This window comes from Thermobia domestica, chromosome 13, assembly GCF_964235325.1.
Source record: "Thermobia domestica chromosome 13, izTheDome1.hap1.1, whole genome shotgun sequence".
Lineage (NCBI taxonomy): Eukaryota > Metazoa > Arthropoda > Insecta > Zygentoma > Lepismatidae > Thermobia > Thermobia domestica.
This window is the reverse complement of record NC_137466.1, coordinates 194641837-194663789: the sequence shown is the minus strand read 5'-3', so window position 1 is coordinate 194663789 and position 21953 is coordinate 194641837. Positions and strand designations below refer to the sequence as shown.

General features: G+C 33.7%; 1 protein-coding gene across 1 annotated transcript; it reads left to right on the top strand.

Annotated features, from left to right (window-relative positions):
- Nucleotides 1-13277: 13277 nt before the first annotated feature.
- On the top strand, nt 13278-14129 carry LOC145667920 (uncharacterized). Its single transcript, XM_081735345.1, has one exon. The coding sequence runs from the start codon at nt 13278-13280 to the stop codon at nt 14127-14129; it is 852 nt and encodes a 283-aa protein (XP_081591471.1).
- Nucleotides 14130-21953: the final 7824 nt, after the last annotated feature.

Here is a 21953-nt window from a genome sequence, read left to right as displayed (position 1 = left end):
CATGACAATTTTACTGTTTACCAAGAAGAGAAATTTGGCGACGACTAAAAGAAAGATAGGATTCGTATAACGTTTCCTTATTAGAATTTCAGTAGCTTATATTTATGACGATCTCACTGATGCCGATGAAAACAAATAAAAAAATTTACACCTATGCTTCTCGTTGCTCTGATTTTCTGAGATGGACCAATATTAAACTAAAATCCACAATTGCGTTCATATTTAACTAACAGTTACCTTTATTTGTTTAATTGTCTTATATGTCTACATCACATATTCTATGAATCCAAAATTAAATTTCCAGTCCTGGAATCATTCGAACGTAAAATTTTAACATTCTTTCAAGAACTTTCAAGATTGTCTTTTTCTGCCATGAAATTACCTTACTTGATACTACAGTATTGTAATAATAATATCATAAAATGCACATACATGGAGTAAACCTTTGAAAACAGCTTTAGAAAAATCTTGAATCTGACACTTCACTTCAATCTTTCTGCAATGCTTGTGCTCCTCTCAATGACTACATAATTATGGATAATGACTTGACCGGTATGCATCAGCACCAAGACCCACTGAAAACCAGGATGTTGCGGTCCATAACCATCATAGAGCAGCAGCAAAGTTCACAATTGGTTGGATACACTTTGGATCAAACGCTTCTTTGGACGTTGTCTACACAAAATCAATGTCTGTGGTTTCTGATAATATAAAAAATAACTTACACGACCGTACCACACGTTTCCAGTAATCTCCGGTTCATGTTGCAAGCTTGCGGTACCATTGGCATCGGGCTAAAACGTAGTGGTTCTTTATCAACGTTTTCGCCCTGCAACTCGACTCTTATGACCATGTCATGCAACTTGCGGTGAACTGTAATTGTTGACATAGATCTTCAGAATCTCTTCTTGAGTTCGATCGTCACTTGAACCATCTGGATCTTCTCGCATCTGGATTTGCAGTGAGTTTTGTTGGCCATCTTCTCCTAGGACACCGCCTCTCTTAATATATTTGCTAATTTCGTCATGCTCGCATATAATAACCGAGCGCCAACAATTTGTTATCTTTGGAAATGAGACAGGTTTCTCATTTTCCACTATCAGCGTTTGCTTAGTTCACTGAACACTGCCTTTTTTTTAAAAAAAAAGTCACAAATACACCGTGACCAACAGACCGGTGCTACGGTCACCACATGACCACTGTCAACCTAGACATATCATGTAATTCTATCTGCAGGTATTTCCATTAAACTGATATAAACTGTACGATTTCATCATATCTATGTTAAGGTTACATAAGTAATGCATTATTTTGAATTATTCTTTTAAAATATTTAAAGAAATTTTGTTCTGTAATAAGTTAGTAAAAATATCAATAATGTTATTTTAACTACCGGTAACTAACTAACTCTATGGCCTATGGAACCCGGAGGTTCAATGCCGCGTTCACAAAAGCTCTCCACTGACTTCTATCCTTAGCTAATTGGATCCAGTTTCTACTTTGTATTCCAATCTCTGCGAGATCATCTTAACATTGTCCTCCCATCTGCGCCTAGGTCTTCCTAATGGTCGTTTTCCGGTGGGTCTTCCAGTCAAGACTTTGAAAGCGTTTCTACTTTCTTTCATTCTAGCAACATGACCCGCCCACCTAAGCCTCATAGACTTGATGACCCTATGTACGCCTTGTATCTTGTACGCCTTATATCTTGAAAACTACATATAGTGCACCCAAATCAAAACTACCTCTTAACGCAGCATGATGTGCTTATTCCGTAAAAAATATGAAATCTTGATTTAGAGCCCGTTCGAAAATTTTGTAGGCCCTGAACCAAAACATCCAATATTTTTCATTCAATTATAAATTTTCTTGAGGGCCTTGGATCTGGAGAACTATATATAGTGCAGCCAAACCAAAACTACCACTTAACTCAGTATGATGTCCTTATACCGCAAAAAAAATACAAAATCTCGATATAGGGACCATTTAAAATTTTTGTAGCCCCTGGTCCAAAAAAAATCAATATATTCCATTCTACCAACCGTTTGCTTGTACGCCTTTTATTTGAACAACTGCATATAGTGTATCCAAACCAAAATTACCTTTTAACTCAGTTTAATGTGCTTATTCCGTAAAATATACGGAAACTCGATTTATCTAGAAGCCGTTCAAAACTTTTGTGGCTCCTGATGCAAAAACTAATTATTGGCCAAGATCGCAATCTTTTGATCATTCCGAAAATTCTTGTTTTATTATTATTATTTTCTAAAATTCATTGCTTTTAGTTTATCATGAGGAAAAGGTATAAAGAAAGTGTCTATAATAGCACTACAGCATACTAGTAATATTTTCTATTGAAGAATTCAAAAATGAAATCTTTGAGTTTTACGTCCCACAGATATGGCGGCTAGGCTAAAGGAGACGATGATGATGAGAAATTTGTGGAATGGTGGAAGAATAAAGTGGGATGAAACGGGAGAACCCAACAGAACCCACCCACACGGTGTTTGTCCATCACAAAGTTCACTTCTGGGATCGAACCAAGGATCCCAAGCACCAGAGGTGAACGGGCTATCACTGAGTCACCGCGGTCTCTTATTGAAGAATTAGCCGACACTGAGTTTGATTACGGAAAATTTAAATTAGTGTTCTACAACTGATTGATAAATTGAATACTTAACGTCATTTGAATGATAAAACTAAAAAAAATGTAATTATTCAATGTGACATCATAACGCTGTTAACGCTATAAACAATCATCCCGGGACTTAGCACTCTTTCGAATTTCGAAATCCGTAGTCACTATTAATAAATGACTATGATGTTTTTCCGTTAATTTCTTGCCCACATAATGAGTTCTCAATCTTTTTGTTGTCTTAATTCTCTAGAAGTACTTTGCCGTTCTTATGCATAAAGGAATAAAAAAGCTCAAGTGCATTTCCTTTTGTATTACATATACTGTTTAATGTCACTATGTAATACATTAATTTTCACGTTTCAAGGCCCACCTGACTCGTACGTAATCTCTTACTCATGCGTTTCAACAGAACTATGTGAACGAATTGTATACCCTATTGGGAAATACACTTGATGCTATGAACCTTTTGTGACAATCCTGAACTTATTTACAATGCAGATTAAATGAGGGACTATAACTAACGTACTACAGTAGCCTTAAAATTTTGGCACAGAAAGGGAGCAAGCGAATACCTAATGCCACCCATGGCAAAAAAGCTGAAACTGTGAGTGTTATTGCGTGCACTAATGTATCAGGTTCAAATTAGATCCCTCCGATGGTGTTATACAAGGGAAAGTATTTTTTAAAAAATAGTTTGGTGATGATCTTCCTCCAGGTAACATCTATGCAATGACACCTAAAGGCTATGTTACAAAGGGAGAATTCTGTACATTTCTAGAACATTTCAACAGACATCGGATCCCTGGCCGAGCACTGCTTATTGTAGATTGTCATCGCAGTCATCTTGATATTACCATTTTAAATGCTGCTGAGACCATGTATATTAAACTGCTGTGCTTGCCTGCACATTACACCCATGAACTTCAACCGCTCGACAAGAACTTCTTCAAATCGTTAAAATTGTACCGCTCTGAAGCAGTTGACAGTTATCGACGAACGCGTGCCAGAATAACACTTGGGAAGCTACAGTTTCCAAAACTGTTTTCACAGGAATGGTTCCGTTGAGTAACACCTCAGACCACAATTTCAGGCTTCAGAGCTACAGGCCATACTTTTAACAAAAACGCTATACCCGATGTCGCTTTTTCCCCAAATGTGTCTCAGAGCAACAGTAACTTCCACCAACACCTCCAAGCACATGACCAGCCTCAATCTTTCCTTCAACACCACCGAGTGCCCACTTCATCCACGAGCTTCTGCCTTCAGCTAAAATAACTAGGAGCAAATCTCATCCCAATGGGATTTTTCTAATTGTCAGAGGAGTATTGGTAACACTAGACCTATTCGCAAGAGCTGGTCCTTTCACTTCTTCCGGCACAAAGAAACAATACCCTCTGGAACGACTAAGGATGGAAATATGCTCCGTGGGAACTGTGGAGGATATTACTATAATCTCAGGGGGCTTAAAACGTGGATTCGTTGTATTGAATGCAAGATTTTGTTTCACGAATTATGTGATTCTGACAGCATTGTTAAATGTGGCTTCTGAACATTTTGTGACGCTGGTTGTGCATTGTTGTGTGGCTCCGACGAGTAGTGCTCCATATGACTGCAGCTGTTATGTTAAGAGGTTCGTAATCATCACAAGAGTTACCGGTTAACGACATGTACGATGAGGGGGCTGTCCCTTCCAATAATCCGATTTGAAATGTGTTTTGGGAGGAGAAATGTGATTATTTGTGTTCGATTCCACAAAGAAAAGTAAGATGAAAATTATCCTCAGAATAAGCCTTCAAATCTGCCCCTCCCTGTGTTGAAGACAACTCTTTTCCCCTGATCCTCCACAGTATTGATTTTCAACTTCATAAATATTTTAAACATCGCTTTTAAAAAAATATGGGAACGGTCTTACCCGTCCGGAACAATGTTGAACACAGATTTGCGCCGCTGATTATAAGGGTAAGTTGGGGCTGCCCTAGCTCAGTAGGTAAACATAAACGGTTGACATAAATCAAAGAGGAACGGGTTCAAATTCGGGTCCAAACTAAAATTCTTGTGAGTGCTGGAGCCCCGGAACACCCACGTATTCGGCGCGCATGTTAGAGGTTCAAGTCAACCGGTATACTGGCCAATTACGATTAAATATACATGCTTTATAATTAATGAATGTGAATTAATACTATATTTTCTTATAATATTTGAAAGAGCAGCTTTTAGGTTATTCTAAACAACATTTTGTCTGTCGTCACTCATAATATTATTTACTTACAATGTGATCTATGTACCTCGTATTCTTTATTAATTTCTCAAATTCAACAATACATATTATATCTGACATCTCGCTTGAATGGCGTCTGTAGGGTACGCTGCGATTACTTGTAGATAGCATCTGAAAATCCGAACATTGAGAAATATGCTTTCATAACTGTGTTTCCGGTTTCATATTATGTCGTGTATATTTCTGAGCCATATGAATGACAAATGTCCATTCTATGAGTAGGGATGTTACCGACATACCGAAACCAAGACAAAGCTCGATCTCGTCTCGGTCTCGTCTCTAATTTGAGATCAGGATGTGTTTTTTCCAAATTGTGACGGGATCGAGATGGAATCAAGGCTCGTCTCGATACACATCCTGATCCCATATTACCATTATGTACATTTACAATTTTCTCTGGCACTTTTAGCATTGGATTGGTATTCCGCGACCACGAAAACTTCTACCTACCCGCGTTCAGTTGCATAGCAGTGTTCTGCATTTCGTCCACCGTTTTGAATTTTACACTTTTAGTATCCGATTGATACATAGAAACGTCTACTATCTCTATATACCCAATTTCAGTCCCGAGGGAGCTCGGTGGCTCACTTCTAGAGAGTTCACCTCCGGTGCTTGGGGTCCTGGTTCGATCCCAGCTCGCGCCGTGTGGACTTTGTGGTGAACAAACACCGTGCTCGTGGGTTTTCTCGGAGTTCTCCCGTTTCCTCCCTCTTTCTTCATTCCACCACTTCATTCATTTCTCATTATCACCGTCTCCTTTAGCCTAACCGGCATAATCGTGGGACGTAAAAATCAAAGATTTCTTTCCAATTTCAGATCCATAGCTGTAATTTGTGTCCGCTATGTTGGATCTCCCACCTTGATTTGTAAACATTTCATATCAGATTTTATTCACCTACTTTCTAAATCTATGTATACCACGTCTCAAAACTATTACGCCATAGCTTCCTATTTTGTCCACTTTTTTTTCTTTTTTTTTGTGTGTGTGTGTGTTTCAAAGCATGCTTTGTTATGATCTTCAAATGATCGCCACGTTCCCCGTTTCTTATGTGAGGTATACTCCTTGTGACCTTTCCGACGATATATAACACATGCAGATCCACGCTTACCACTTCGAGTACTTCTCTAGTGAGCAGTGTTGGGCGTATAGGCCACATTTTTATATTAAACCGAATTTTTCCATTTTTGGCACAGCACGAATTTTATATTCAGTCTGTATGTATTATTACTACTGAGCATTGGTTCTTTTTAAATCCTGCATTTTTGTTGAAATGACGAAAAGAATCTTATGAGGTCAATTAGAATCATCCATTTTTAACAGTTTTAAATATCCGCATTCCGGGTCATAAGAACAATGGTTTTATATCTCGATGAGCATACATTTATTTTCTGCTCTATTTTGAGCAGTGCAAAGAGAAGAAAGAAAATCCGTCCCTAACAATACTTCTTAGATTAGAAGCGCTAAGGAGAAATTTAGCAAGTAATAAATATTTGATTTTTTAATGCTTATTTACTCTGTTTAATGAGATTTGTTCAAGTAAAAGAATAGTAATGAAGTGGAAGATCTAATTAATTTCTTTTTCAAACACGGGTATCAATTTTTCAAACGAAACTTCAGTTTCAAAAATAATATGGCATATTTTGAAAAGATTTTACTCTTGTTTGAACTGGGCAAAAACTGTAGCGCCGCCTAAACATTACGCTATAATAAAAATGTCAAATCAATCACGCATTAACTTTTAGAACCCGAAGAAAATTTCATTACACGCAACGACCAATATCTGGTCGTTTTTGACAAAATTTAAGGAATACACAGAATTTCAGCTTTTATATAATGATAAATGGACAAAAATTGAAATTTTGACTACAAGGATGATTTTGAGACGATCTTGGCGGTCCGAGGGTTAAAGAAGTGTTTCCGTACTTTTGATCACCCTCCCTCCCTATGTTTTCGTGTTATTTCATAAGTCCCTAAATTTTGGATCGCGTTGTAGGTCTACAATACAAAAATTATAAAATATATTAGTCTCTGTTAGCTAATATTTGAACCGTTTAGATGCCAAGTAATTTGCATGAAGGTAATATTAGTTACTACGAGTGGCAATATTATTAAATAAACTTAATAATTATGTATTTAGTTGCAAACTTAGAAGAAATATGAATTTTTCATGTGATATTAAACTTCAAAGTTCTCTCCTGAAACAAATCAATTTTTTGACTTACAACACTTAGTATTTGTAACATCCAATTGGTCATTTAACGATTATATGAATACTTAGAATCCATTTAGATACCATTAAGGAAATAGGAATTCCATTAAGAGACCCGTTTTCAGTGATATATAAACATAATACTTTAATAGTGAGTTAACGATAGCCGTCACGCACTACCTTCTTTGATGCATTTTTGTTTATCATTTACTACCTAGGTCGCACAAGCTAAGGAGTGGTAAACATAAATCAAAGAGTGAAGCATAGGTTGTCACTACCTATGCTAAAAATGTACTTTACATGTGCTATTTATCTAGTATACGGATTAATTAAGAAATACATTTATCCATAACTAAGTCATATATAATTTTATTATATTCACCAGCTCGTAGAAAACACAGAGTGAAATGTTTCTTTCTGTTTTATAAGTTTTGTGATCATGCGTTCGTATATTCGGGTGTGTTACGGTAAGTAAATTTACAAGGAACAATAAAAATTTACGGATTATGAAAATAACATTAAACAGAATAGGAGTCATTAAAACAAAAAATCTTATCATTTATCGTTTATCGTGGAAAAATTGTTTTAAACTCACACAAGCGACATACATGTGTAAGTCATCTAAAAATATCATTTGTGAATTAAACTTCTTTTAAAGTCATTATAATGATAAATTCTTGTTAAATTTATATTTAAATTTATTCCACTATCAATTTGGTAAACATTGACACAGCGAAGGTTATTTTGCAGCTTTCCATTAAAACTATGCTTATTTTAAGGTTTATTATATATTTATTTATATAGATATAGTTTTAATAGTTGTTTGATATTCATGAAGTTATGAGCACCTTGTTTGCCAAGTAAAGATTATGAGAATCGGACGATATAGTTGATTCTTCCAAATCTGGAGCGTTAGAGTAAGTAGCTTAAAATATAACAGTTCGGGATTCGAATCTCGTCTGGCAGATGTAATCATTTTGCCATTCCCTTATCATCGCTTCTTATACGATATGACATAATAGGGAAAATTGAACCTGAAGAATTGGTAGTGTAAATCTTACGAAACCAAAAAGGAGTTTATTACTGTTAACGTCAGTCCATATAATTTCATTGTTGGAATAATATTACAAAAATCTGGATAATTATTTGAAGTAAGAATTAACACATTGAAATAATAATAGAAAGATATAAACAAGGAGGAAGTGAACTCTCTAGTAGTTGTATGGTATGAGTACTCATGTGATTCGGATCCTACGTAGGTCCATGTTCCATATAGGTTCGATACTGTAAGAGAAATTAAACTGAAGATAAACTAACCAAAAAACGAAGTACAATTATCCAGCCAACTAAAAACGTAGGATGGAGATTTTCAATCATCAGTGAGATATCAGTTAACGGTTTTAAGTATCACGAAAACTTAATTTAAAAAAATATTGTTTCTTAAAAGAAACAAGTCATTTTCTATTCATATGATTAATACAGTAACTAATCATGTCCTGTACTGTACAATTGAATGAAAGTCTACTTAATTTGGAGTTGAAAGAAGAGCGCGGAATGAAAACTGATTCATCTTTCTCACTCTTTGAAAAACTAGTTCTTTTCCTTAAAATTGAATAGTTCCTTTCCTAATTTTAATAAAGAAACTTAAACTTCTCATCCAAATAAAATTTTAACTTCACCTTCTATATCGATGACCTACGTGTACGTGGGCCCGGGTTCGATTTCCGGTGGGTGAACAAAAAATTTTAATTTCACAATCATTCAGTCTCATTACTAGTCCGTCTCTTTTAGCTTAAAGGGCACAATCATGGAATGTTAATATTATAAATATATATGTGTGTGTGTGTGTGTGTGAGTGAGAGAGAGAGAGAGAGAGAAAGAGAGAGAGCGAGACTGATTAGTGCCTTATAGTTAGTACTTAAATAAAAAAAAAGTAACATGCTGTTATAACTAGAGAAGGACATGCATTAGTTAATGGAACATCCATTTATATTTACCTTGATAGTGGATAAATTTATAAAACAGTTTACTATGTTTTAGCTTTCATTATCCTCATCAAATGTAAATAAGTATATTGAAGATAATTTTAGTGGTAGGTAGTTAGTACTTACAAATAGTAGTAAAATAACATATTGATATTTTGTAAAAGAAATATATAACTGTTAATGGAATATCCATTTATATTAATGGTAGATAACGTATCATAACATTTCCATTATAGCTTCAAAATCTGTTTGTTTGTATTCAACACAGCCTGCAAGGGAGTCAAAGCGTAAACAGCAAACAGTAAAATATTATCATCTGGTTTACTCCATAAATTTGATATTTATATTCAGGTGCTTTTACGGTAAGTGTTTTTAAGTTGTAATAAAGTTGATATACTCATGTCTCATTATAAGGAAGTAAAAGGAGGCAATATCGGTAAAATGTTGCCAATTGTAATTCCCGTCACTGAGTCTTCAATAGCTAATGTCCACAATTGCATTCTGAAAGAAAGATACACGGAAGATAGTGTTCTATTTTTTATTCAAGCATACTATCTACCGTGACAGTGTAAAATACCTCTTACACGATAAATATACAGCGTCCAATAGGAAAATTGAACATATTTAGATAAATATCGAAACATTAAAAATAAATTCGTTGTTTCAAGTTTTGTCTGCTGCTTCCAAAATTTGTCAAATAAAGGTTCGTTGTCGCCATTATTATTTAACTTCGTTCTGGAATACGCTATAAGGAAAATCAAAGATAGCAACCAGGGCCTACAGTTGAACGGTATTCACCAGGTTATGGCATATGCTGATGATGTAAATTTAATAGGTGATGATAGGAGAACAATAGAAAGAAATGCAGAGATCTTATTAAACGTTTGCAGGGACATGGGTTTAGAAGTAAATGCAGAGAAAACTTAATACATGGAAGTGCGTCGGGACCGGAATACAACAAATTATGGATGCGTTAAAATATTAAATAATACTTTTTATAAAGTGGATAGTTTCAAATACCTAGGATCAATATTAACAGAGGAAAATCATATTCACGGAGAAATTAAATGTCGACTAAAAGCTGGGAATTCCTGTTACTATTCGGTTCAAAATCTCTTGCCGTCGCGAATTCTGTCGAGGAATTTGAAGTTTAAAATATACAAAACGATAATCATGCCTGTTGTTTTGTATGGCTGCGAAACATGGTCACTTACTCTGAGGGAAGAACATAGACTGAAAGTATTTGAGAACAAGATCCTGAGACGAACAATCGGACGAAAGAGGAACAGGAATGGGAAACGGCGGAAACTTCATAACGAGGAACTACATAATTCATATGGTTTACCCAACATTGTTAGGGTCGTCAAGTCTAGGAGGCTTAGGTGGGCGGGTCATGTAGCTAGAATGGAAAAAAGTAGAAACGCTTTGAAAGTCTTGACTGGAAGACCAACCGGAAAACGACCATTAGGAAGACCAAGGCGCAGATGGGAGGACAATATTAAGATGGATCTCGCAGAGATAGGAACACAAAGTAGAAACTGGATGCAGTTAGCTAAGGATAGAAGTCAATGGAGAGCTTTTGTGAACGCGGCATTGAACGTCCGGGTTCCATAGGCCATAGAGTTAGTTAGTTAGTTAAGCGAAAACCTACTTTTAAATTTGGGAATTCTCGAGTATATTCTCATTTGTACAAGAGGATTATCGGAAAAATTTGGAAAATGAATTTCTATGAATTTCAGAAACAGCAAAAATCATTAACCGTTTAGAAATAGTTAAATTGAAATCATTCAAATTAAGCTGGAATTAAGTAGTTACAATACCTTAATGTAGAAATAACGCATAATCAAATAACGACACATCACAGTAGGTTTATGTTTTCAATTTTGTATAACAAAAGTAAATGTGTTATATGTTTTAGTCTTTTAGTTCCAAATCGGCATTCGTTCATTTACAGCAAATTTTGAAAAACCGGGAAAAATTGTAGGATCGATGTGTTTCTTGGAACTGGGAATATTTCAGGGCGTTTAAGTGATTCACATAAACACACTCAAGTATTTCAAATTCTACAAACTATACATATGCTACAGGATTTGCTGTAAATAAACAAAAGCCAGATTCGAAGCGAACAACTAATATAGGTTTGACTTCTCTAAAGACTGCACTGTACAGTGGTAGTTTCTGGTCTATAGTAATAAATTTTATAAGTCATTGTTGCCTTGTAAGTCCTGTTTGAAAGTAGTAATAATCGGTGAGTGCTTCATATTGTCTTTTCAATGGAAACATGGAGAAGAGACCTATTCTACATTGTCTACAAGAAAAAGCTTTTAATTACTTCCTTTCCACCAATTCTGGTTTTATTAGAGAGATTAGAATGAAGATAGTATATGCTCTTAGAATGCATAATTTTTCACACTCTTGGAATTTATTATGTTTTTGCTTGATAATGATCAATGTAAATGAACAGCAGTAATTCCAATTTCCAGTAAAATATTTGAAATACTTTAATTCCAATTTCCAGTAAAATATTTGAAGTACCACATATATAGGGGCAACACGGTGTCTCAGTGGGAAGATGCTTACTTCTCGCAAATGGTCACATAAGATAAGTTTATGGTGTCTAATATAGGGTTAGTGGGTTGTGTCACAGTTCTCCAGGTTCTCCAGCATCTATTTCCTGCAACCTTATCCTCGTTTATCCTGTAAGGAATAATCTTCGGGCGATAAATAAAAGATTTTGTTTCCCACTTGTTAATCTAGTGAGTTATTTTGATGCAGTTGGGCAAGAGTTTGATTGCATTATATTATTCTACTGTTACCACTGACTTACAAGGCCACTGTAGTAGCATGCTATCCTCATGAAATTGGTTTACAGTTTTTCTCAATACTGTATTTACTATTAATTTCTTATGTAATAACATTTGTTTGAAGTAAACATTGAAATTGTTATACATTCTTAATATGATATATGTTTATAATCTTCGAGTACTCATTAAATAAATTAATGAATTTTAAATTGAGTTATTTTCTTTATAGTTTCTATTCATACCATCAGGATGATGCTTACAAATTATATCCACGTCTATCTACTCATATCTATATTATTTGTAAGGAATTATTGTTGCTTTCACACCGTACATACTTCAGATCAACTTTTGCATAAAGAACTTAAATTATGTGTTCACTCTATATTGGAAACATATTTCCAAAACACAAGAGGCCTAACGGTTATACAGGATCAGAAGATTGAAATAGATGATGTGTTATTACAAGAAGACACCAAGCCTATCGCTCGTTTGGAATCCAAATATACTGTGGAATTTGTATCTCGTGCTTATGGGGTGCAGCACTACTGGTATTATGAAATTCAAAGAATGGACTATGTTATCCTTGTTGGAGATTTTGTTACTTTTAGAGAAATAATCAGTCATTTAAAAAGGTTACCTTTGTGGAATCCACGATCTAAATTCCTGACAATTATTTATTCCTTTAACCTAATTTCTCAAAATATCAGTGAAGTGTTTCAAACATGTTTCAAAGAAGATATATTAAATGTTATCCTTCTTACAGTTACTGAAACTAATCTTGGCAGACCAAATCAGAGCACTTTGAAGGAACTTGGTTCGATTTCAGTTTACACATATTTTCCGTTTACAGGAAAATCTTGTTCGTATACAGAAGGGATGCTCCTAGATATATGGAGAGGAGATAAGTTCCAGAATGGTATAAATTTGTTCCCAAACAAGGTATTAAATTTACATAAGTGTACTCTTTCACTCACTAGTGCACAGTTACCGCCTCAAAGCATTATTGATACTAAATCTACAGGTGTTGTAAATTTGATGGGTAAAGATGGAATGTTAATACAAACGTTATCTGAAAGGCTTAATTTCTCTCTGAATTTGGTCTATGGAACTTCTCTTATGGATTATTATGCTAAAGGGCTTGACAAAGGTATTATAGCTGGTTTATATGAAGGAAGGTTCTTGCATATGAATATATACCATTATGGGACCCATGTTTTCGATTATGTATTTTCAAGAAATTTTATTCACATGATATGGGTTGCTCCAGCCCCTGATATCTATCCCTAATGGATGAATTTATATTTTCCGTTTGAACCACTTCCCTGGCTTGCCATATTAATAACTTATTCTGTTGTCACTCTACACATGTATGCCACTCAACGAGTAATCTTAAAAGAGCATCAAGCCTTATACATAACATTCCTATATAGCCTATGCATTCTATTAGGAGTATCCACGAAATCTCCAGAGAAGGTTTCCATTATTAGGACTAACTTTTTGTTGTGGGTTTTTCCAGCGTTAGTGATCAACACTTGCTACCAAGCTGCTTTATTTGGGTTTCTTACTAACCCCAAGAAGATTCCTCCCATAAATTCTATGAAGGGAATCGTTGAATCTGTGATTGAATACGGAGGATTAGAAGGTATGAAAAATTACCTAACTTCCTTTAATGACTCTAGTGCTCGTACAATATACGAGAATTGGAAAGCCGTAAACACATTGGAAGAAGCTTACGACAAGATAGTTGAAACTAAAGGTTTTGCAACACTATGGTCACTGCAATACACAGAGTATATCATTTACAGTAAATCTTATTTAGATAACATTGGAAAGCCTCTGTTGTCAATAGTTCCAGAAATAAATTCTTATTTTCCTTGTTACTATTCTATAAGACGAGGATCTCCATTTGTGGAAGTCTTCAATTACATTGTTGAAAGCTGTGACATTTCTGGTTTCTTTCAAAAATGGCATAGAGATGTATTGTATTCTGCAGAAATTGAAGTTAAAAGAAAACATCATACTGACAAGGTGAAAATATTAAATACTTCAGCATTAATAGGCTCTTTTGCTTTACTTATTCTTGGATTACTTACAAGTACTGTCGTATTTGTTGTAGAACTGATAGCAAATCAACTAGAGAAAAGATGTAGAAAACTCACACAATATAAAGGAAGGGAAATATACTCAACAAATAAAACTGTTAGAAGTATCGACTAGTATTTGGAGAAATAAATATTCTTGTTGTACAATTCTATTCACGAAAACCTTGATTGCTTTCCAAAGACTCGCAAAAACTTAGTTTGCTTTTAGAGATTATGTCTGAAAAAATGCCCTTACATCCTTACGAATTCCTTTAGGTTAGGATCATTTTCCGTGCATTTTTGCCACACTCAGAGGTGGGAATTGAATGATAGTATAGCGTAGTACACTGAACATTTTGTTGTAGTTACAATCCACAAATTTACGAAGATCTAAAGTTGCAAATTTGATACATTATTTACATTTTTAAACTAAAATGATTCAAAAAGTTATGGAAGTAGCCCAAATGTCATAATTACAAATAAAATACAATGACTAACCATCTACTTCATCCGATTCGCTAATTGTTTCACTGGTTTCTCCAAAATATACTTTTCTAGAGCAAAAACTAAGGATGAATTTATGAAAAAACATCCTCGAAATCAGCTGGGTAAAAAAAGAATATTTGGACACTTTCTGCTGTTTTCTAGTATAATATGTGATTTATCCGACCCTTTATTTCCAGAAGAGATTGAGAAAAAAACTGGTTTGCTCTCTTCAAGATTGGAGATTTCAAGAAACGAAGTAAAATCACATATACTTGTAATGTCAGTGTTACAACTTAGCATAAAATAAACCAAAACCCGAAAAATTTAGCTGTGCATAAAGTGAGTTACTTTTCTTTCTTTCCTTTTTTAAGCTGTGCTCTTAAAATATTTATTCAGGAAAACAGATAAAGACTTTTGGAATTTCTTTCTGTAAAGTCCTTCAACAAGTAACTCTGTGATTAGTATTCAAAATTAGCATAGAAACTCAATGAGAAGAACCTTTTAGATTAATTTTATAAAAGAATATAATATAATTTGTTTGTTACTTCTATCTCTGGCGCGTGAGGTCCCTGGGCTTTGTGTGGACAAATACTATGAGTATGGGTGTTCTCGATGTGGTGTCGTGTTTGTTCATTTTCTTTACTATACCACTATCTTCCGTCTCATTATCACACTCTTTTTGGCCTCTGTCCATAATTATAGGACCTTAGGCTAAACAAAAAATGTTCATATATTTTTAAATGAGACTTCCCCAAATTATTTTAAGTTAAATTTCGTTACAATTCTATATTTGGCCAAGAAGAGAAATTTGAATATTTAAAATGCCAAAATACTGCAAATGTTTCATTAAATTAAACCTTACGCATTTTAAGTTAATAGCACCTGACGACTGAAAGAAAGATAGGATTCTTGTAACATTTCCTTATTAGAATCCCAGTAGCTTATGTTTATGTATATTTGCGTAATTTCGCACTCTATAACAATCACACGTGAAGATGAAAATAAATAAGAAATTCCAATCTTGCTTTTCTGAGATAGACCAATATTAAACTAAAATCCACGATTCCATTCATATTTAACGAACAGCTGACTTTATTTGATCAATTGTCTTAATGTCTACATCACATATTCTATGAACTCAAAATAAAATTTCCAGTCCTGGAATCATTCGAACGTAAAATTTTAACACTCTTCGCCGATCTGGTTTTGCAGTGAGTTTTGTAGTACATAATCTCCTAAGACCTGTCTATTTTAATACACTTGCCACTTTCGTCATGCTCGCACAAAATAACCGAGCGCCAACAATTTTTCGTCTTTCGAAATGAGACTTGTCCCATTTTACACTATAATCGTTTACTCAGTTCACTTTCTACTAGGTCTCACATAGTACAAACTTTTCTCTAATAAACCACCACAAAGCGCTGCAGTCTTCGCCTAACCGTTGTCAATCTAGACATCTGATGTAATTCCATCTGTAGATACCTCCAATAAATTGATAAAAATCTGTAGGATTTCAACATATTTATGAGAAGATGACTATTGTTTTGTATTGCTTTCTTAAAATGATTTAAATCGTTTTGTTAGAATCCTGAAAAGAGTTACTAAAAGTATCAATAATATTATCTTACGAGTAATTATATTGTAATCTTCTGACGGATATGTTGAATATGTAATATTTTTGTTGTTATACAGTACTCTGTAGAAACTGTTCATTGTTTTCCTGCATTCAATACAAACACTACAGTTCTTAGTTTTCTTTTCTTCGTTGTTATACACATGATTATGCTATGGCTTACAGATTGGACTAACATATTGTGTATGTTTCTATGTTTGAAAGGATTTTTTTTATTAATTTATTATAATGTAAACACTAAATATTTAATGAATAAAATTTTAAAAAAAGAAAGGAATTAAAAAAGAATAATTAATAAAGGAATTAAAAAAGAATGCAGTACCCATACATGAAAGCGAAATGTGATACCTACTATATACACAAATGCCTGTATACTAAGGCGATATGTGATAGCTACTATACAGCAATAGCTGAATCTAAAGTGATTGGTGATAAATGTTGGATACTAATCCCGGATACTCAGGTGATTAAATGGTTATTTTGTTTTTAATTCAAAGCTTTATTTATTTGTTTGTTCAGTACACAAATCCGCTATTGGCTCAACATACTTTTAAGTAACTGCAAATTCTGGTAAGTGTAGGCTTTATTCTGTTTATAGCTAAACGCGTATACTGAAAAGAAAAAAAGGGAAGTCAAATATAACTTTCTAATATTTTCCATTAAATTTATTTTTCACGTCCGTAGAGCAAGCATTTTTTTATATTTTAGAAATTTCTCTATATTTTTATTTTATTTTTTAAAAATTTCGTTGCTTTTTTTTGTTTGTTTGTTTGTTTGAGCACCATGAGACAGTTCGAATATAGTTAATTCCTATTCAAGAATTGAGCAATACTGAGCTAGAAGGTACGGAAAAGTTTTTTTTTTTTTTTTTTTTAGTTTTTGATCTGCAAATGATTAATAAATTGAACAATTGATGTCATTTCGATTATAAAACTGAAAGATACGTTGATTCAACTGAGCACTCTTTCGGTTTACGAAGTCCGTGGTCATTATAGATAAAAGTCTACGAAGTTTCTCCAGATATTTCTTACATACAAAATGAGATCATAATCAGTTTAGTTGCCTTAACTCTCAAGAGATACTATGGTGTTCTTATGCATAAAGTCATAAAACAAACTGAATTCTATTGCATATACTGTTAAAGGCAGTATGCGATATATTAGTTTTCACATTATAAGAAAAACTCTTTTTGGCCATTGCTAACGAATTGTATTTCTTCACAATGATGAATTATGTGTGGTGGACGCATCTGACGTAAAGCTGTAAACCTCGCGTAAAGAGTTTGATTCTTAATTGTTAGTTATATAGAAATAAGATATTCTTGGACTTTCTAATGTCCTGGGAAACTACCTAGATTTAACTCTTCAAGTCAAAATTAGGAGATTCAAATTTAGCTCAATTAATGATTAAATGCGATTCTTAAAAAGATATTTAATGTTTGTTAGCAACTTGAGCTAATATAGCCGGACTAAATTTATAGTTCAATTGACGTTACCAAACTACTATTTGAATTTTAATCAGTTTCGTTATCATGTGTACACTTAAGCATATTAGAAATTGCTTTATGATATGTCTTTATACATCATAATACAATATATTAAGTACAAAAGCATAGTATTTATTTATTTTTTTCATTTTTATGTAACGAGAGGTATTTAACTTATTTTAAGAAGTTTTTAGAAAGCTATTTAACTTACGTTAGGAAACTAATCATACAGTGCTACATTTTCCTCATTGTCTACTTAAGGCCTTCTAAAAGGTTCAAAATACATGTTTAGCCTATCGTAAGTGTTATTTGGATAGATGATATAATTCTAAGAGTAGAGAAAAGCACTCCAAGGTTAAAAATTTGAAAAATTCTATACAAGGTCCCATTAACCCCCTGTGGAAAAAATGATGAAGTTTTGAAAAATGTGAACTGGAACATTGAAAAAGTGGCCTCATTTTTCCGTTCACGAATAGTTTGAAACTGTTAGGCGTAGATCCATGACATTTTGTAAAGATATCTTGAACCTAGATTGAAAATAAAGTGGATATTTGTCAAATGCAACAAGTATGAGATAAATTGAGATCTTGAACTGTAGAATATTGGTTTAGAAAAGTTTAATGTTCAATCTGGGAGATCAAAAAATTGTATAACAGTTTCCGCGAGGCGAAAAGAATCTACGTTTTATGCAAAAAGCTATTTTAAAATGTATCAACATGGAAAAGGACATTTATAAGCATTTTGGGGCGATAAAAAAATCTACTAGGGTTGTATCTAACGAATGTTATGTATTGGGGTGAATGTAGTGCTTTGAGCTTTCGTGGAAACCACTTCACTCAATCTTGGCGTTGTAGAGAAGTTACTTAAGTGTGTTTGTTTAAGGATTACTGTAACTTCAGTAAAATCGAATTGCCATCGAATATCTTCAGAAAATGGTGTTATATATACATTTTTGAAATATGTTACATAAAAAAAATCGTTTAATGTGTAAAACAAGCACTTCTGTCAGTTATGTTACAAAGTGCATTGTAGAAAAATGCAATAAACCAGAAGTTCATTTACGTAATATATAAAGCATATAGTTTGTCAACGGTATCACGTCGTTTTACAGAAAAGTATTTCTAAAAGAAAATTTAGTATTTTTGTTTTATCTACTTGTATGATAGCTTTTAAGAATTAAATAAATGTGTTAGGAAGTGTTCAATACCTTAATGTGTAGTGGTTATACATCATATGTGAAGAAATATTACAATTTCCCGTTGAAATATCTACAAGAAAATTTCAACCTTAATGCTGAACCATTTAGCTTAAAACTAGTAAATGTATCCGGGGTTCCATTTTAACATTAAAATTATTTTTTTCCGGTTAAAAATGAATTTTGATTTGTGGTTCATACTTACATAGAATGTTTCATACACGTCTTCCTGGAGAACATTAGAACCTAAGGAGAAAGCATATGTCTATAGTTACTAGTAGAATAATTAGCTTTAAATATTCAATTTGATATTATGAAGTAAAGCATAGTGACTTCTGTTGCCCATTGCAGTGGTAAATCAATAGGCAGGGTAGGTGGAAGGCAAGATTTTCCTATAAAAGATCTTCCTTTGTGTTAAACACGTAAAGTTAACTAGCGATACTAGTATGTTGTAGTAACGAGTGACAATACATTATAGTCATTACTATTCAACAATTTCATAATTTTATCACTCACCATTTTTAATTCCAACGAACATGAGTAGTCTTCAATGTTGGAAATCAAATCTTTCTTAACAACAGATAATTTGGGACATCTTTCTGAAGCAGATGAAGGAATAATTTATTTCTACATGATTGACACGTTTGAATTTGAATCCTAACTGATAAGGATTGTGATGGAACCTAACACTATATAAACAAGATTGTATCAAAACGGTATATTTTCATTTTATAGTAGATTTTTTATTAATAATCTAAGAAGGTCACAAAAGGGAAATTTGGAGTCAATATCTCATTTTCACTGAATTTATTTCAAGTGATGGGTAAGTGTCATAGAACATATTTTTTCTATCAAAATTGAATAATTTTCACTAAACTATGGTGGAAATATTAATACCAGGTGGAATTTCAAGGGGAAGAGGTGAAATGTACTCTTTCATTCACACTGGTTTTAAAACTTAGCAGAGGGGATATTTAGGGAGCGTTAAATGTTTTTTATGTGTTTTTAAGCCGTCGTACTAAAACAGGGGCGGCTTCCAAGGAAATTTATATCAACAGACTGCTCCAAAGGGAAGTTACATCCAGTGGCGGTTCTGAAGGAAAGTGACATTCAGAAATGGCTTCAAACTATGAACTATTACAACCTACTCCTCCGCGAAAGAAAACATTTACACAGTAAAATTTCTCTATTTCTCTTTGGATTATTTAATTTAATTAATTTTGGGATTGGAAACAAAACATTAAAATAAATAGGAACTAATAACAATTATCACAATAAAACTTATACAACACATTAAAAATATAATTTCAATTACATATTTTCTTAATTCAATAATTTGTTTGACTAGAATTCATCAATGTATTATTATTTTTTACATTTATTCTTTCATGTAACACGTTCGCTGCTGAGGACGCCCATCGGCGTCCAGTACTGAATTTGGCATATGCGCCGGACGCCTCTCGGCGCTTGTCCCTGCAGCTGATTAACTTTCCCGCTAGCGCTAGCAATACCTGCACTAGCGCTGGCGGGAAAGTGAATCAGCTGCAGAGACAAGCGCCGAGAGGCGTCCGGCGCATATGCCAAATTCAGTACTGGACGCCGATGGGCGTTCTCAGCAGCGAACGTGGTAAGCAATAGGTAATTCTCAATCTTTCAATTATAATATAAAAATTTTATTTTTATCTGGCCAGACTTAAAAGACAAGTATTTATATCATCAATCACAACATACGTTCATAAAACAAACACGTTTTACATGATATATTCATCTCGATTTAATAATTGTATTTTTATGAAGATTGACCATAATCAATAACCGAACCAGTAGCTCTTAAAAATGGCGTTCCCAATAGACAATCTCAGGGAAGAATATCAACTATCCTGAACCTTACTCTTTCGAACCATCCTTGTATTTTCAGTATTAACATAATCTCACTAGATGACATGTAATTTCGTCCTAATGGAGCACTTATATTTAATGGTTGTGCTTCAACACAATAACTCTGCACCGCACACTTCCGAACTAGATGATCTGTCACTAAATTATAGGATGATCCGCCATCCAAACAAGAAAAACCTCAACATCATTCACTTTCGCCTTAATAAAGGATGCCACTGCGTAATTAATCACAGCTGGAACACAATATTGTTTATCATACATACTGAGCCGAACTCCATACCCCGCAGAACGAGTATCATTGAAAACAGTGCCGCAATTCTGATTTACACTACTTTTGCCATTAGATTTTTCTAATTAACTAGCATTGATCGAGGATGTAGACGTATTTGTGTTTTTGGAATTCATTAATCTATATCTAATCTATAATCTAATTGACTTCTATTAACTTTAACATACTGACCAGCCCTCGTACTCAATTCCTCAATAGAAGATGGTATAAAGTTTTGTTACATTTTGAACCTAATTGCAGGGTTCATTCCGTTGAGAGTTATTTTCACTAGCTGTTGTTCATTATCAAAAAGATGTAACAATTGAGCTAAAACAAAATAGATACTACGAGTGTCTACCTAATAATTTACAAACTCAGTAAGAGTTTGTTTGCGATAGATGCGTTCACTAATTAACGTATGTTTAGCCGTATCAGTAATAAATTTATCTGCAATGCTCCTTCTAAATGAAACCCATGTAACATTATTGCTCAATGCTTATTGAACATCCCGCAGCAATACATTTTCACTTTTTATTAAAACAGACGACAAAAGAAATGAAATGCGATAACTACTTTCAGATTGTACACGCTCAAGAATGAATAACATTTCAAAAACAGCAGAATTGTTATTACCATTAATCTGTTTAATATGGTTAATACTGTTTTCCAATACTTCAATGTTCTTATTGAATGAATATTTTTCAAAAAAAAAAATATATTAAATGAAAAGGCTCTTATAGGTTCGGATCCAGTGTCAATACCTTTAGGTTCACCCTCACACATATGTTCACAGCTACGAACAGAAATTTGATTATCACCCTCAGATCTCATTTGATTATAACGAACTGTATTTACATGTAATGAACCTATGGGAGTTGAGTTCTTCAAATAAGATACGCGTCTATAATAATTTTGCGTATTTAAATAAGGATTAAGGAAGCCTTCACTTCTATTTGGAATATTACCCACAAGAGGTTCACACTATCACGAACT